The sequence below is a fragment of the Ranitomeya imitator genome, chromosome 2 (assembly GCF_032444005.1).
Source record: "Ranitomeya imitator isolate aRanImi1 chromosome 2, aRanImi1.pri, whole genome shotgun sequence".
Classification (NCBI taxonomy): Eukaryota; Metazoa; Chordata; class Amphibia; order Anura; family Dendrobatidae; genus Ranitomeya; species Ranitomeya imitator.
Window position 1 is genome coordinate 772426671 of NC_091283.1, and position 17854 is coordinate 772444524.

Below are 17854 nucleotides of genomic sequence, written 5' to 3' on the forward strand. Positions count from 1 at the left end.
CACAGCCACGATGTGGGCAGAGCCTCGTGACTTCCATGAATAGGCCCAAGCCGGTGCCTAAATTTCTGCAGCTGGCAGAGGGGGCGTTGGTGGTGGCAGAGAAAAAGCGAGAACTCCCATGCCAGGTGAGAAGCGCCAGAAAAGTGGGCAGGCGCGGCTTCCAGGATGCGGCCAAAGCCGGGGGCTACATTTTTGCAGCCGGTGCGTTACCTCAGGGAGGTGGGCCACAGGTAAGCCATGGCGGAGGCTGCCTGTCAGCATGTGAATAGCCCACTGCAGAGGCCCACCGCTGACTGGATCCACTCACCATCGGGGCGCATCCCGGCATGGAGCCGCCACGATGACTGGGTTTCAGCGCTGAGTAAAGCGCGCGCACTCTACTGTTCTGCTCCAGGTCAGGTATTGCAGCATGGACGGTGCAGGGGTAAAAGGGTAAACATCAATCCACCATCCCTTTGTTAGGGAGGTGGAGAGGAACCATCCGACCTCCTTGTACCATCCGCAGATTTCCTAGCAAAACATGAAGCAATTCTGATGCCAGCAAGGAGAATAATGCACACGTTGCTTATTTGTGACTTGCAGATATGGTGCAGAAAATAATTTGCAGCATGTCAATTCTCTGTGCGTTTTTCACCATTGACTTCACTCAAATAAAAAAATGCACTTTTTGCAGCCAAGAGATGCAGAAATGGTGCACAAATTTCTGCATCCATTTACTCAACGTGTGCACACAGCCTAAAAGGTCGCTAATAGCCTAAGATCAGCAAAAAGCGCACAGAGAAAGGAAAACCAGTGGCCGTCACAGACAACTTTTAGGCCCATTCTCCTCAGCCATCATGAAGAAGAATTCACAAACTACAAAAAATTGCACACCTGAACGGCAACCTCCGTCACATTGCATGGTTCTTTGGTACCTTCCTCCACCTCCTCCGCAACTTCTTCCTCTTCATTAGAACATTTTCTCACTAAATCCCGAAAGATCTCCATTCTTTCTTCACAGCGTTCTTCTAACAGCTCTTTTTCTTTTTGCAAACGTTCACTAGAAAAATATAGAATTATGCATCTTTATCCATCTATAATCAGTATACCGTATATACTTGAGTATAAGCCGAGATTTTCAGCCCAAATTTTTGGGCTGAAAGTGCCCCTCTCGGCTTATACTCGAGTCACGGTCGGCGGGTGAGGGGGAGAGGGCGCTGCGGCATACTTACCTAGTCCCGGCGATCCTGGCGCTCCCCCTGCCGTCCCACGGTCTTCGGGTGCTGCAGTTCTTCCCCTCTTCAGCGGTCACGTGTGACCGCTCATTAGAAAAATGAATATGGACTCCACTCCCATAGGGGTGGAGCCGCATATTAATTTCTCTAATCAGCGGTGCCGGTGACCGCTGATAGAGGAAGAGGCTGCGGCACCCGGAGACCAGCTGTGCGGGAGAAGGAGCGGGACACCGGGAGCAGGTAAGTATCGCATATTCACCTATCCCCGTTCCACACGCTGGGCGTCGCTCCATCTTCCCAGCGTCTCTCCATCTTCCCAGCGTCTCTCCGCTCTGACTGTGCAGGTCAGAGGGCGCGATGACGCATATAGTGTGCGCACTGCCCTCTGCCTGATCAGTCAGTGCGGACAGACGCCGGGAAGATGGAGCGGCGCCGGGAGCTGCAAGCAAGAAAGGAGAGTATGGCTTTTTTTTTTATTATTATTATTGCTGCAGCAGCAATGGCAGAGCTTTCTATGGTACATCAATGGGGCAATAATGATCGGTGCAGAGCACTATATGGCACAGCTATGGGGCAATAATGAACGGTCCAGAGCACTATATGGCACAGCTATGGGGCAATAATGAACGGTGCAGAGCACTATATGGCACAGCTATGGGGCAATAATGAACGGTGCAGAGCACTATATGGCACAGCTATGGGACAAAAATAAACGGTGCAGAGCACTATATGGCACAGCTATGGGGCAATAATGAACGGTGCAGAGCACTATATGGCACAGCTATGGGGCAAGAATGAACGGTGCAGAGCATTGTATATGGGGCACAGCTTTATATGGAGCATCTATGGGGCAATATTGAACTGTATGGAGCATTATATGGGGCTCCTGATTCAATATGGATATTCAAAAACACTTAACCTACTGATGTCTCAATTAATATTACTTTTATTGGTATCTATTTTTATTTTTGACATTAACCGGTAGCTGCTCCATTTTCCACCCTAGGCTTATACTCGAGTCAATAAGTTTTCCCAGAATTTTGTGGCAGAATTAGGGTGGTCGGCCTATACTTGGGTCGGCTTATACTCGAGTATACGGTATATTCTTTTTGCTATTCCTCGAGAACTTCTTTAAAAAGAAAACAAATCAATAAAATGGCATTAGAAATAAATTCTTCAAGACCTTTAATCAGCAAATCACATTCATTTTGTATAAAGAGGCAACTACTAAGGCAAACTAAACAGGCCACCATCCTGTGCACTGACAGAAACCTGTCCCAGAATGTACAGTGGGTACGGAAAGTATTCCGACCCCTTTACATTTTTCATTCTGTTTCCTTGCAGTCATTTGGTAAATTCAAAAAAGTTAAAGTTCATTATTTTCTCATTAATGTACACTCTGCACCCCATCTTGACTGAAAAAAAACAAAAAACAAATATAGAAATTTACTTAAAAAGAAAAACTGAAATATCACATGGTCATAAGTATTCAGACCCTTTGCTCAGTATTAGGTAGAAGCACATTTTTGAGCTAGTACAGCTATGAGTAAGATAGTAAGCCACTCTTGTTACTTTGGCTGTATGATCATAGCCTTTTTGGAAGGTGAACCGTCGGCCAAGTCTGAGGTCCAGAGCACTTTGGAAGAGGTTTTCATCCAGTATTTCTCTGTACGGGGCTGTATTCATGTTTCCTTCAATGACAACCAGTCTTCCTGTCCCTGCAGCTGAAAAACACCCCCATAGCATGATGCTGCCACCACCATGTTTCACTGTTGGGATTGTATTGGGCAGGTGATGAGCAGTGCCTGGTTTTCTTCACACATACCGCTTAGAATTATCACCAAAAAGGTCTATCTTCGTAGTATCAGACCAAAGAATCTTATTTCTCATAGTCTGGGAGTCCTTCATGTGTTTTTTTAGCAAACTATGCGGGCTTTCATATGAATTGCATTGAGGAGAGGCTTCTGTTGGGCCACTCTGCCATAAAAGCCTGACTGGTGGAGGGCTGCGGTGATAGACGACTTTGTGGAGCTTTCTCCCATCTCCCTACTGCATCTCAGGAGCTCAGTCACAGTGATCTTGGGGTTATTCTTTACTTCGCTCACCATGTATACAGCATGTATGTAGTGTGTGGTAGTATGTATGTATGTATGTATGTATGTATGTATGTATGTATGTATGTATGTAGTGTGTGGTAGTATGTATGTATGTATGTATGTAGTGTGTGGTAGTATGTATGTATGTATGTATGTATGTAGTGTGTGGTAGTATGTATGTATGTATGTATGTATGTATGTATGTAGTGTGTGGTAGTATGTATGTATGTATGTATGTAGTGTGTGGTAGTATGTATGTATGTATGTATGTATGTATGTATGTATGTATGTATGTATGTAGTGTGTGGTAGTATGTATGTATGTATGTATGTATGTATGTATGTAGTGTGTGGTAGTATGTATGTATGTATGTATGAAGGTACTTATGTAACATAGTAACATAGTTAGTAAGGCCGAAAAAAGACATTTGTCCATCCAGTTCAGCCTATATTCCATCATAATAAATACCCAGATCTACGTCCTTCTACAGAACCTAATAATTGTATGATACAATATTGTTCTGCTCCAGGAAGACATCCAGGCCTCTCTTGAACCCCTCGACTGAGTTCGCCATCACCACCTCCTCAGGCAAGCAATTCCAGATTCTCACTGCCCTAACAGTAAAGAATCCTCTTCTATGTTGGTGGAAAAACCTTCTCTCCTCCAGACGCAAAGAATGCCCCCTTGTGCCCGTCACCTTCCTTGGTATAAACAGATCCTCAGCGAGATATTTGTATTGTCCCCTTATATACTTATACATGGTTATTAGATCGCCCCTCAGTCGTCTTTTTTCTAGACTAAATAATCCTAATTTCGCTAATCTATCTGGGTATTGTAGTTCTCCCATCCCCTTTATTAATTTTGTTGCCCTCCTTTGTACTCTCTCTAGTTCCATTATATCCTTCCTGAGCACCGGTGCCCAAAACTGGACACAGTACTCCATGTGCGGTCTAACTAGGGATTTGTACAGAGGCAGTATAATGCTCTCATCATGTGTATCCAGACCTCTTTTAATGCACCCCATGATCCTGTTTGCCTTGGCAGCTGCTGCCTGGCACTGGCTGCTCCAGGTAAGTTTATCATTAACTAGGATCCCCAAGTCCTCCTCCCTGTCAGATTTACCCAGTGGTTTCCCGTTCAGTGTGTAATGGTGATATTGATTCCCTCTTCCCATGTGTATAACCTTACATTTATCATTGTTAAACCTCATCTGCCACCTTTCAGCCCAAGTTTCCAACTTATCCAGATCCATCTGTAGCAGAATACTATCTTCTCTTGTATTAACTGCTTTACATAGTTTTGTATCATCTGCAAATATCGATATTTTACTGTGTAAACCTTCTACCAGATCATTAATGAATATGTTGAAGAGAACAGGTCCCAATACTGACCCCTGCGGTACCCCACTGGTCACAGCGACCCAGTTAGAGACTATACCATTTATAACCACCCTCTGCTTTCTATCACTAAGCCAGTTACTAACCCATTTACACACATTTTCCCCCAGACCAAGCATTCTCATTTTGTGTACCAACCTCTTGTGCGGCACGGTATCAAACGCTTTGGAAAAATCGAGATATACCACGTCCAATGACTCACCGTGGTCCAGCCTATAGCTTACCTCTTCATAAAAACTGATTAGATTGGTTTGACAGGAGCGATTTCTCATAAACCCATGCTGATATGGAGTTAAACAGTTATTCTCATTGAGATAATCCAGAATAACATCCCTCAGAAACCCTTCAAATATTTTACCAACAATAGAGGTTAGACTTACTGGCCTATAATTTCCAGGTTCACTTTTAGAGCCCTTTTTGAATATTGGCACCACATTTGCTATGCGCCAGTCCTGCGGAACAGACCCTGTCGCTATAGATTCCCTAAAAATAAGAAATAATGGTTTATCTATTACATTACTTAGTTCTCTTAGTACTCGTGGGTGTATGCCATCCGGACCCGGAGATTTATCTATTTTAATCTTTTTTAGCCGGTTTCGCACCTCTTCTTGGGTTAGATTGGTGACCCTTAATATAGGGTTTTCATTGTTTCTTGGGATTTCACCTAGCATTTCATTTTCCACCGTGAATACCGTGGAGAAGAAGGTGTTTAATATGTTAGCTTTTTCCTCGTCATCTACAACCATTCTTTCCTCACTATTTTTTAAGGGGCCTACATTTTCAGTTTTTATTCTTTTACTATTGATATAGTTGAAGAACAGTTTGGGATTAGTTTTACTCTCCTTAGCAATGTGCTTCTCTGTTTCCTTTTTGGCAGCTTTAATTAGTTTTTTAGATAAAGTATTTTTCTCCCTATAGTTTTTTAGAGCTTCAATGGTGCCATCCTGCTTTAGTAGTGCAAATGCTTTCTTTTTACTGTTAATTGCCTGTCTTACTTCTTTGTTTAGCCACATTGGGTTTTTCCTATTTCTAGTCCTTTTATTCCCACAAGGTATAAACCGCTTACACTGCCTATTTAGGATGTTCTTAAACATTTCCCATTTATTATCTGTATTCTTATTTCTGAGGATATTGTCCCAGTCTACCAGATTAAGGGCATCTCTAAGCTGTTCAAACTTTGCCTTCCTAAAGTTCAATGTTTTTGTGACTCCCTGACAAGTCCCCCTAGTGAAAGACAGGTGAAACTGCACAATATTGTGGTCGCTATTTCCTAAATGCCCGACCACCTGCAGATTTGTTATTCTGTCAGGTCTATTAGATAGTATTAGGTCTAAAAGTGCTGCTCCTCTGGTTGGATTCTGCACCAATTGTGAAAGATAATTTTTCTTGGTTATTAGCAGAAACCTGTTGCCTTTATGGGTTTCACAGGTTTCTGTTTCCCAGTTAATATCCGGGTAGTTAAAGTCCCCCATAACCAGGACCTCATTATGGGTTGCAGCTTCATCTATCTGCTTTAGAAGTAGACTTTCCATGCTTTCTGTTATATTTGGGGGTTTGTAACAGACCCCAATGAGAATTTTGTTACCATTTTTCCCTCCATGAATTTCAACCCATATGGACTCGACATCCTCATTCCCTTCGCTAATATCCTCCCTTAAAGTGGACTTTAGACAAGACTTTACATAGAGACAAACCCCTCCTCCTCTCCGATTTTTACGATCCTTTCTAAACAGACTGTAACCCTGTAAGTTAACTGCCCAGTCATAGCTTTCATCTAACCATGTCTCGGTTATTCCCACTATGTCAAAGTTACCTGTAGATATTTCTGCTTCTAGTTCTTCCATCTTGTTTGTCAGGCTTCTGGCGTTTGCGAGCATGCAGTTTAGAGGATTTTGTTTTGTTCCAATCTCCTCACTGTGGATTGTTTTAGAAATGTTCTTACCTCCCTTCTGAGTATGTTTTCCTGGGTCGTCTTTGTTCGAGTCTAATGTTTTTCTTCCCGTCCCCTCTTCTTCTAGTTTAACGCCCTCCTGATGTAGTGTGTGATGTAGTGTGTGGTAGTATGTATGCATGTATGTATGTAGTGTGTGGTAGTATGTATGCATGTATGTATGTATGTAGTGTGTGGTAGTATGTATGCATGTATGTATGTATGTAGTGTGTGGTAGTATGTATGCATGTATGTATGTATGTATGTAGTGTGTGGTAGTATGTATGCATGTATGTATGTATGTAGTGTGTGGTAGTATGTATGCATGTATGTATGTATGTAGTGTGTGGTAGTATGTATGCATGTATGTATGTCTGTAGTGTGTGGTAGTATGTATGCATGTATGTATGTCTGTAGTGTGTGGTAGTATGTATGCATGTATGTATGTCTGTAGTGTGTGGTAGTATGTATGTATGTCTGTAGTGTGTGGTAGTATGTATGTATGTCTGTAGTGTGTGGTAGTATGTATGTATGTCTGTAGTGTGTGGTAGTATGTATGTATGTCTGTAGTGTGTGGTAGTATGTATGTATGTATGTAGTGTGTGGTAGTATGTATGTATGTATGTAGTGTGTGGTAGTATGTATGTATGTATGTAGTGTGTGGTAGTATGTATGTATGTATGTATGTATGTAGTGTGTGGTAGTATGTATGTATGTATGTATGTATGTATGTATGTATGTATGTCTGTAGTGTGTGGTAGTATGTATGTATGTCTGTAGTGTGTGGTAGTATGTATGTATGTATGTAGTGTGTGGTAGTATGTATGTATGTATGTAGTGTGTGGTAGTATGTATGTATGTAGTGTGTGGTAGTATGTATGTATGTATGTAGTGTGTGGTAGTATGTATGTATGTATGTAGTGTGTGGTAGTATGTATGTATGTATGTATGTAGTGTGTGGATGTATGTATGTATGTAGTGTGTGGTAGTATGTATGTAGTGTGTGGTAGTATGTATGTATGTATGTATGTAGTGTGTGGTAGTGTGTGGTAGTATGTATGTATGTATGTATGTATGTATGTAGTGTGTGGTAGTATGTATGTATGTAGTGTGTGGTAGTATGTATGTATGTATGTATGTAGTGTGTGGTAGTATGTATGTATGTATGTAGTGTGTGGTAGTATGTATGTATGTATGTAGTGTGTGGTAGTATGTATGTATGTAGTGTGTGGTAGTATGTATGTATGTCTGTATGTATGTAGTGTGTGGTAGTATGTATGTATGTCTGTAGTGTGTAGTAGTATGTATGTATGTCTGTAGTGTGTGGTAGTATGTATGTATGTATGTAGTGTGTGGTAGTATGTATGTATGCATGTATGTAGTGTGTGGTAGTATGTATGTATGCATGTATGTAGTGTGTGGTAGTATGTATGTATGCATGTATGTAGTGTGTGGTAGTATGTATGTATGTATGTATGTAGTGTGTGGCAGTATGTATGTATGTATGTATGTAGTGTGTGGCAGTATGTATGTATGTATGTATGTATGTAGTGTGTGGCAGTATGTATGTATGTATGTATGTATGTAGTGTGTGGTAGTATGTATGTATGTATGTATGTATGTATGTAGTGTGTGGTAGTATGTATGTATGTATGTAGTGTGTGGTAGTATGTATGTATGTAGTGTGTGGTAGTATGTATGTATGTATGTATGTATGTATGTAGTGTGTGGTAGTATGTATGTATGTATGTATGTAGTGTGTGGTAGTATGTATGTATGTATGTATGTAGTGTGTGGTAGTATGTATGTATGTATGTAGTGTGTGGTAGTATGTATGTATGTAGTGTGTGGTAGTATGTATGTATGTATGTAGTGTGTGGTAGTATGTATGTATGTAGTGTGTGGTAGTATGTATGTATGTATGTAGTGTGTGGTAGTATGTATGTATGTATGTAGTGTGTGGTAGTATGTATGTATGTATGTAGTGTGTGGTAGTATGTATGTATGTATGTAGTGTGTGGTAGTATGTATGTATGTATGTAGTGTGTGGTAGTATGTATGTATGTATGTAGTGTGTGGATGTATGTATGTATGTAGTGTGTGGTAGTATGTATGTAGTGTGTGGTAGTATGTATGTATGTATGTATGTAGTGTGTGGTAGTGTGTGGTAGTATGTATGTATGTATGTATGTATGTATGTAGTGTGTGGTAGTATGTATGTATGTATGTATGTATGTAGTGTGTGGTAGTATGTATGTATGTATGTATGTATGTATGTAGTGTGTGGTAGTATGTATGTATGTATGTATGTAGTGTGTGGTAGTATGTATGTATGTATGTATGTAGTGTGTGGTAGTATGTATGTATGTATGTATGTAGTGTGTGGTAGTATGTATGTATGTATGTATGTAGTGTGTGGTAGTATGTATGTATGTATGTATGTAGTGTGTGGTAGTATGTATGTATGTATGTATGTAGTGTGTGGTAGTATGTATGTATGTATGTAGTGTGTGGTAGTATGTATGTATGTATGTATGTATGTATGTATGTATGTATGTATGTAGTGTGTGGTAGTATGTATGTATGTAGTGTGTGGTAGTATGTATGTAGTGTGTGGTAGTATGTATGTATGTATGTAGTGTGTGGTAGTATGCATGTATGTATGTATGTATGTATGTAGTGTGTGGTAGTATGCATGTATGTATGTATGTAGTGTGTGGTATGTATGCATGTATGTATGTATGTATGTAGTGTGTGGTAGTATGTATGCATGTATGTATGTATGTAGTGTGTGGTAGTATGTATGCATGTATGTATGTATGTAGTGTGTGGTAGTATGTATGCATGTATGTATGTATGTATGTATGTATGTATGTAGTGTGTGGATGTATGTATGTATGTAGTGTGTGGTAGTATGTATGTATGTATGTATGTATGTATGTATGTATGTATGTATGTAGTGTGTGGTAGTATGTATGTATGTATGTAGTGTATGTAGTGTGTGGTAGTATGTATGTATGTATGTAGTGTGTGGTAGTATGCATGTATGTATGTATGTAGTGTGTGGTATGTATGCATGTATGTATGTATGTAAGCATGTATGTATGTATGTAGTGTGTGGTAGTATGTATGTATGTATGTAGTGTGTGGTAGTATGTATGTATGTATGTAGTGTGTGGATGTATGTATGTATGTAGTGTGTGGTAGTATGTATGTAGTGTGTGGTAGTATGTATGTATGTATGTATGTAGTGTGTGGTAGTGTGTGGTAGTATGTATGTATGTATGTATGTATGTATGTAGTGTGTGGTAGTATGTATGTATGTATGTATGTATGTAGTGTGTGGTAGTATGTATGTATGTATGTATGTATGTATGTAGTGTGTGGTAGTATGTATGTATGTATGTATGTATGTAGTGTGTGGTAGTATGTATGTATGTATGTAGTGTGTGGTAGTATGTATGTATGTATGTATGTAGTGTGTGGTAGTATGTATGTATGTATGTATGTAGTGTGTGGTAGTATGTATGTATGTATGTATGTAGTGTGTGGTAGTATGTATGTATGTATGTATGTATGGTAGTATGTATGTATGTAGTGTGTGGTAGTATGTATGTAGTGTGTGGTAGTATGTATGTATGTATGTAGTGTGTGGTAGTATGCATGTATGTATGTATGTAGTGTGTGGTATGTATGCATGTATGTATGTATGTATGTAGTGTGTGGTAGTATGTATGCATGTATGTATGTATGTAGTGTGTGGTAGTATGTATGCATGTATGTATGTATGTAGTGTGTGGTAGTATGTATGCATGTATGTATGTATGTATGTATGTATGTAGTGTGTGGATGTATGTATGTATGTAGTGTGTGGTAGTATGTATGTATGTATGTATGTATGTAGTGTGTGGTAGTATGTATGTATGTATGTAGTGTATGTAGTGTGTGGTAGTATGTATGTATGTATGTAGTGTGTGGTAGTATGCATGTATGTATGTATGTATGTAGTGTGTGGTATGTATGCATGTATGTATGTATGTAAGCATGTATGTATGTATGTAGTGTGTGGTAGTATGTATGCATGTATGTATGTATGTATGTATGTATGTATGTAGTGTGTGGATGTATGTATGTATGTAGTGTGTGGTAGTATGTATGCATGTATGTATGTATGTATGTATGTATGTAGTGTGTGGTAGTATGTATGTATGTATGTATGTAGTGTGTGGTAGTATGTATGTATGTATGTAGTGTGTGGTAGTATGTATGTATGTATGTATGTATGTAGTGTGTGGTAGTATGTATGTATGTATGTATGTATGTAGTGTGTGGTAGTATGTATGTATGTATGTCTGTAGTGTGTGGTAGTATGTATGTATGTATGTATGTAGTGTGTGGTAGTATGTATGTATGTATGTATGTATGTATGTAGTGTGTGGTAGTATGTATGTATGTATGTATGTAGTGTGTGGTAGTATGTATGTATGTATGTAGTGTGTGGTAGTATGTATGTATGTATGTAGTGTGTGGTAGTATGTATGTATGTATGTAGTGTGTGGTAGTATGTATGTATGTATGTAGTGTGTGGTAGTATGTATGTATGTAGTGTGTGGTAGTATGTATGTATGTATGTAGTGTGTGGTAGTATGTATGTATGTAGTGTGTGGTAGTATGTATGTATGTATGTAGTGTGTGGTTGTATGTATGTATGTATGTAGTGTGTGGTAGTATGTATGTATGTAGTGTGTGGTAGTATGTATGTATGTCTGTAGTGTGTGGTAGTATGTATGTAGTGTGTGGTTGTATGTATGTATGTATGTATGTAGTGTGTGGTAGTATGTATGTATGTCTGTAGTGTGTGGTAGTATGTATGTATGTAGTGTGTGGTAGTATGTATGTATGTATGTAGTGTGTGGTAGTATGTATGTCTGTATGTAGTGTGTGGTAGTATGTATGTATGTATGTATGTATGTATGTATGTATGTAGTGTGTGGTTGTATGTATGTAGTGTGTGGTAGTATGTATGTATGTATGTAGTGTGTGGTAGTATGTATGTATGTATGTAGTGTGTGGTAGTATGTATGTATGTCTGTAGTGTGTGGTAGTATGTATGTATGTATGTAGTGTGTGGTAGTATGTATGTATGTATGTAGTGTGTGGTAGTATGTATGTATGTAGTGTGTGGTAGTATGTATGTATGTAGTGTGTGATAGTATGTATGTATGTAGTGTGTGGTAGTATGTATGTATGTAGTGTGTGGTAGTATGTATGTATGTAGTGTGTGGTAGTATGTATGTATGTAGTGTGTGGTAGTATGTATGTATGTAGTGTGTGGTAGTATGTATGTATGTAGTGTGTGGTAGTATGTATGTATGTATGCATGTATGTAGTGTGTGGTAGTATGTATGTATGCATGTATGTAGTGTGTGGTAGTATGTATGTATGCATGTATGTAGTGTGTGGTAGTATGTATGTATGTAGTGTGTGGTAGTATGTATGTATGTATGTATGTAGTGTGTGGTAGTATGTATGTATGTATGTATGTAGTGTGTGGTAGTATGTATGTATGTATGTAGTGTGTGGTAGTATGTATGTATGCATGTATGTAGTGTGTGGTAGTATGTATGTATGCATGTATGTAGTGTGTGGTAGTATGTATGTATGCATGTATGTAGTGTGTGGTAGTATGTATGTATGCATGTATGTATGCATGTATGTAGTGTGTGGTAGTATGTATGTATGTATGTAGTGTGTGGTAGTATGTATGTATGTATGTAGTGTGTGGTAGTATGTATGTATGTAGTGTGTGGTAGTATGTATGTATGTATGTAGTGTGTGGTAGTATGTATGTATGTATGTAGTGTGTGGTAGTATGTATGTACAGTTAGGTCCATATATATTTGGACAGAGGCAACATTTTTCTAATTTTGGTTATAAACATTACCACAATGAATTTTCAACAAAACATTTTCAGATTAGGTTGCAGTTCAGACTTTCAGCTTTCATTTGAGGGTATCCACATTAAAATTTGATGAAGAGTTTAGGAGTTTCAGCTCCTCAACATGTGCCACCCTGTTTTTAAAGGGACCAAAAGTAATTGGACAGATTCAATAATTTTAAATAAAATGTTCATTTTTAGTACTTGGTTGAAAACCCTTTGTTGGCAATGACTGCCTGTAGTCTTGAACTCATGGACATCACCAGACGCTGTGTTTCCTCCTTTTTGATGCTCTGCCAGGCCTTCACTGCGGTGGTTTTCAGTTGCTGTTTGTTTGTGGGCCTTTCTGTCTGAAGTTTAGTCTTTAACAAGTGAAATGCTGCTCAATTGGGTTGAGATCAGGTGACTGACTTCACCATTCAAGAATATTCCTCTTATTTGCTTCAATAAACTCCTGGGTTACTTTGGCTTTATGTTTTGGGTCATTGTCCATCTGTAGTATGAAACGACGACCAATCAGTTTTGCTGCATTTGGCTGGATCTGGGCACACAGTATGGCTCTGAATACCCCAGAATTCATTCGGCTGCTTCCATCCTGTGTCACATCATCAATAAACACTAGTGACCCAGTGCCACTGGCAGCCATGCATGCCCAAGCCATCACACTGCCTCCGCCGTGTTTTACAGATTGTGTGGTATGCTTTGGATCATGAGCTGTACCACGCCTTCGCCATCCTTTTCTCTTTCCATCATTCTGGTAGAGGTTGATCTTGGTTTCATCTGTCCAAAGAATGTTCTTCCAGAACTGTGCTGGCTTTTTTAGATGTTTTTAGTCCAGTCTAGCCTTTTTATTCTTGATGCTTATGAGCGGCTGCACCGTGCAGTGAACCCTCAGTATTTACTTTCATGCAGTCTTCTCTTTATGGTAGATTTGGATATTGATATGCCGACCTCCTGGAGAGTGTTGGTCACTTGGTTGGCTGTTGTGAAGGGGTTTCTCTTCACCATGGAGATTATTCTGCGATCATCCATCACTGTTGTCTTCCGTGGGCGCCCAGGTCTTTTTGCATTGACGAGTTCACCAGTGCTTTCTTTCTTTCTCAGGATGTACCAAACTGTAGATTTTGCCACTCCTAATATTGTAGCAATTTCTCGGATGTTTTTTTTTCTGTTTTCGCAGCTTAAAGATGGCTTGTTTCACCTGCATGGAGAGCTCCTTTGACCGCATATTTACTTCACAGCAAAACCTTCCAAATGCAAGCACCAGACCTCAAATCAACTCCAGGCCTTGTATCTGCTTAATTGAGAATGACATAACGAAGGCTATGTCCATGAAATAGCCTTGGAGTCAATTGTCCAATTACTTTTGGTCCCTTTAAAAACAGGGTGGCACATGTTAAGGAGCTGAAACTCCTAAACCCTTCATCCAATATTAACGTGAATACCCTCAAATGAAAGCTGAAAGTCTGAACTTCAACTGCATCTGAATTGTTTTGTTTAAAATTCATTGTGGTAATGTCTATATCCAAAATTAGAAAAATGTTGACTCTGTCCAAATATATATATGGACCTAACTTTATCTATCTATGTATGTATGTATGTATGTATGTATGTATGTATGTATGTATGCGTTTTGTTTTTTTACATTCAACACATGAGCCGGATGATGTGACTACTACTGTCCCATCATTGGCTAATGTGTCAATCACTGTCATTGGGACTTGTAGTCCCATCGGATGATGCCTGCACACAAACACAAAGACCCCCGAGAGGCCAGCACAGACCCCCGGCAGGCCACACAGACCCCCGAGAGGCCCAGACAGACACCTGGCAGGCTTGCACAGACCCCCCATGGTCCCACACAGACATGCAGTCTCCGCCCAAGCACCGCCCGCACTCTTCCCCCATCAGGAACTGGATGTGCAAGGAAAGAAAGGGCTTATTTTCATTCCGATATTCGTGTCCCATTGACTTGCATTGGTTTCCTGTATCGGTGATATCCAATATTTATTGGATATCGGCCGATCCAATCCGATCCCAATATCGGAAGGTATCGCTCAACACTACTTATGACCACGTGATAATTCAGCCAAGCAAGATGGGGTGCAGAGTGTAAATTAATGTGAAAAAAGATGATTTTTTTTTTTTTTATTTACCAAATGGCTGCAATGAAACAAAGAGCGAAAATGTCAATGGGTCTGAAAACTTTCCGTACCCACTGCACTAGGTACCAAAGCGCTCCAGATCCGCTGTTGTGACCTGGATGACAGGACGTAGTATAGTAAACCAAAAAGTAAGGAGCAAAATGGTTTTGGAGGGATAAATGTATTGTTCCCAAAAATCCCTCTCTATAATAAAAGTAAATTTATATGGTTTAATTAACACTCAAGAGATTGAGGGTGCACAAAAAAAGTCAATTAAAATATTGTCCCTTATCTGCCTAAATATTATATTTGTCCTTTAGATATGTTAGGGCATTAAAATAGGATGACACCCTGGAGTGTCAGCACTTATTGGCATTGACGCCATTGTCCCATGCCCTAATGATGCTGCACAGACGGTGAAACATGCTGGGAGGACAACTGCTCTAATCAAGTTTGTCCTATTCAGCCAATAAGTGCTGACACCCCTGGGTGTCCTCCTATTTAAATATTTTAATGTGTCGTTCAAAAGTACAACTCTTCCGGCAAAAAATAAGCCCCTCACATGGCCATATTGACAGAGAAAAAAAAAAAAAGTTATGGCTCTGGGAAGGAGGGGAGTGAAAAACGAAAACGCAAAACTGAAAAAAGCTCCGGGGGTTAACGCCATCAAGTAACTATTCAGCAAATACATTCAGAGACTCCACAAAGTGGCACTTACTCAAAATCGTTTTCACGCTGAATAAAGTGCTCACTGAACTCTTTTGCAACCTCTTCTCTTATTTTAAGTTCCATAAGTAGTTTATCTTTTTTCTCATTCACTAGCTTGGTTTTCAGATCCTCCACAAGTTCCAGCAGTTTCTAGAAGTAATCAAAAAGTATTAAACATATTCCATTATTTAAAATACTGACCACTTTAAATGGTGAAAATGCTACCATACCTCATAAGCCTCTTTTTTTATGATAATCTCATCCTCCTCCAACTCGTCTTCATCTGGTTCATCTAGGTTCGTGCAGTCAAGAGGATCTTCATCAGTATCATCACCATATTCTTCTCCATCATCATCTCCATCTTCTACAACATCATCTAAACGACTTTCCCACTGCACAGTCGCACGTTTTCGAGAAAGCAACCTCTTGCTGTCAGCATTGTTTATTATGAAGGACACTTCCCGGGCACTTTTTCTTTGAGCAAGTGAGAGGTCGTCCAAAGCTTGACTGGAATCCAATATTAGAACCTAGGAATAAATAAAATATATAAACAATTTAGGACCTTAGAAAAGGCAATAAAGATACAAGTTTTACACACATACATTATTTATGATAATCTCATCCTCCACCAACTCGTCTTCATCTGGTTCGTCTAGGTCAAGAGGATATATACACACACACGTACATACAGTATATTTTTTTTAAGAGACCACTGGAAAATGTTCAGTTTGTCTTGATTTTTCTTTTTTTAGGTATATTTTTGAGTAAAATGTAAATTGTTCTTTTATTCTATAAACTACTGACAACATGTCTCCGAAGCTCCAGGCAATACATTTTCATTTTTTTGTGTGTGACAAAATAGTCAAAATAAAAAAAAACAAACAAACCGTGATTTCAGATCTCAAATAATGCAAAGAAAGCAAGTTCATAAATCATTTAGAAACAATACTAATGTGTGAGAGCGAGAGAGAGCGAGAGAGAAAATAAGAAATGGTGCCCCTCGTTTAATGACAGAAAAACCCACAATGGTCATAGAAATAACTTGAATCTGACAAAAGTAATAAAAAAAAAAAATCTATGAAAATGAACATATGAAAGTTAGACATTGCTTTTACAACCATGCATCCACAGAATTAAAAAAAAAAAAATAAAAATATCTCAAGAAATAGGCATGGACAGAAACAATGGTATCCTTAACTTAAGGGTATGTGTACATGTTCAGGATTTTTCAAGTTTTTTCACGATATAACGCATACATATGCATCCTATAATTTAGAATGCATTCCGCAATTTTTGTGCACATGATGGGTTTTTTTCCGCGAAAAAAAAAAAAACGCATTGCAGTAAAAAAAAAAAAAAAAGCAGCATGTTCATATTTAATGCATTGGGAAAGCTCCGGATAAAACGTGAAAAAAAAAACAAAACGTATTTTTACGCTTTTTTTGGCGCATGCGGATTTCTGGCAGAAATGTCCGTTTTTTGTCAGGAAATTAATGCAAGAAATCCTGAACGTGTGCACATACCCTTATATTTTGCTGCACAACCTTTTGAGGCAATCACACAATTCCTGTAACTGTCAATGAGACTTCTGCACCTCTTGACAGGTACTTTGTCCCACTCCTCAAGAGCAAACTACTCCAGTTGTCTCATGTTTGAAGGTTGCCTTTTCCAGACGGCCTGTTTCAGCTCTGCGCTCTTTTGTTACCATTTATTTTATCTGTCTCTTTGATTGGTCATCAATTTTCCTCCTGTGACCACATCCCAGGGAGGTCCCATGGATCTTAACTTTCTGAATAATGTGCAACTGTAGTCACAGGAACGCCAAGCTGCTTGGAGATGGTCTTATAATTTACCTTTAACATGTTTGTCTATCATTTTCCTTCTAATCTCCTGAGACAACTTTCCTTTGCTACCTCTGGTCCAAGTTGACACCATGTCACCAAACAGCACAGTGTGTCTCTGTAGCCCTATATTCAGGCCCACTCACTGATTCCAAGATTGTAGACACCTGTGATTATAGTGGACACACCTTGATTTAACATGTCCCTTTTGTCACATTTTCAGCGGTGCCATCACTTGTGTCCAGGCCTATTTCAGGACTTTTTTTTTTTAAATTCTGTGGAAGCATGGTTGAAAAGCAATGTCTGACTTTCATATGTTCATTTTCACAGATCTGTTATTTATTACATTTGTGAGATTCAAGTTCTCGGTGACCCATTGTGGGGTTTTCTGTCATTAACCAACAAGTGTGTGTGTGTGTGTGTGTGGGTGTGTGTATTTTTTTTAAGCCAATTGTACCTTTTACAGCATGCATATGGCATAAAACATGACATGTCATAGTGGTTATAATTGAAGAGGGTTCAGGTGTCACAAACCCACCAATTGCAAAAAATAAATGGAAGAATGCGTTTAGATAACTGCACCGCT

The 17854-nt window shown here is 39.2% G+C and overlaps 1 protein-coding gene across 1 annotated transcript in view; it reads right to left on the reverse strand.

Annotated features, from left to right (window-relative positions):
• KIF20B (kinesin family member 20B) overlaps positions 1–17854 on the reverse strand; it is a 195013-nt gene that overhangs the window by 87296 nt on the left and 89863 nt on the right. The window contains exons 13-15 of the mRNA XM_069753484.1: positions 15658–15954; positions 15438–15577; positions 874–1039 (exon numbers count right to left, since the gene is read on the reverse strand). Of these exons, the coding sequence (XP_069609585.1) occupies positions 874–1039; positions 15438–15577; positions 15658–15954 (603 nt within the window). The remainder of the gene's footprint in view (positions 1–873; positions 1040–15437; positions 15578–15657; positions 15955–17854) is intronic.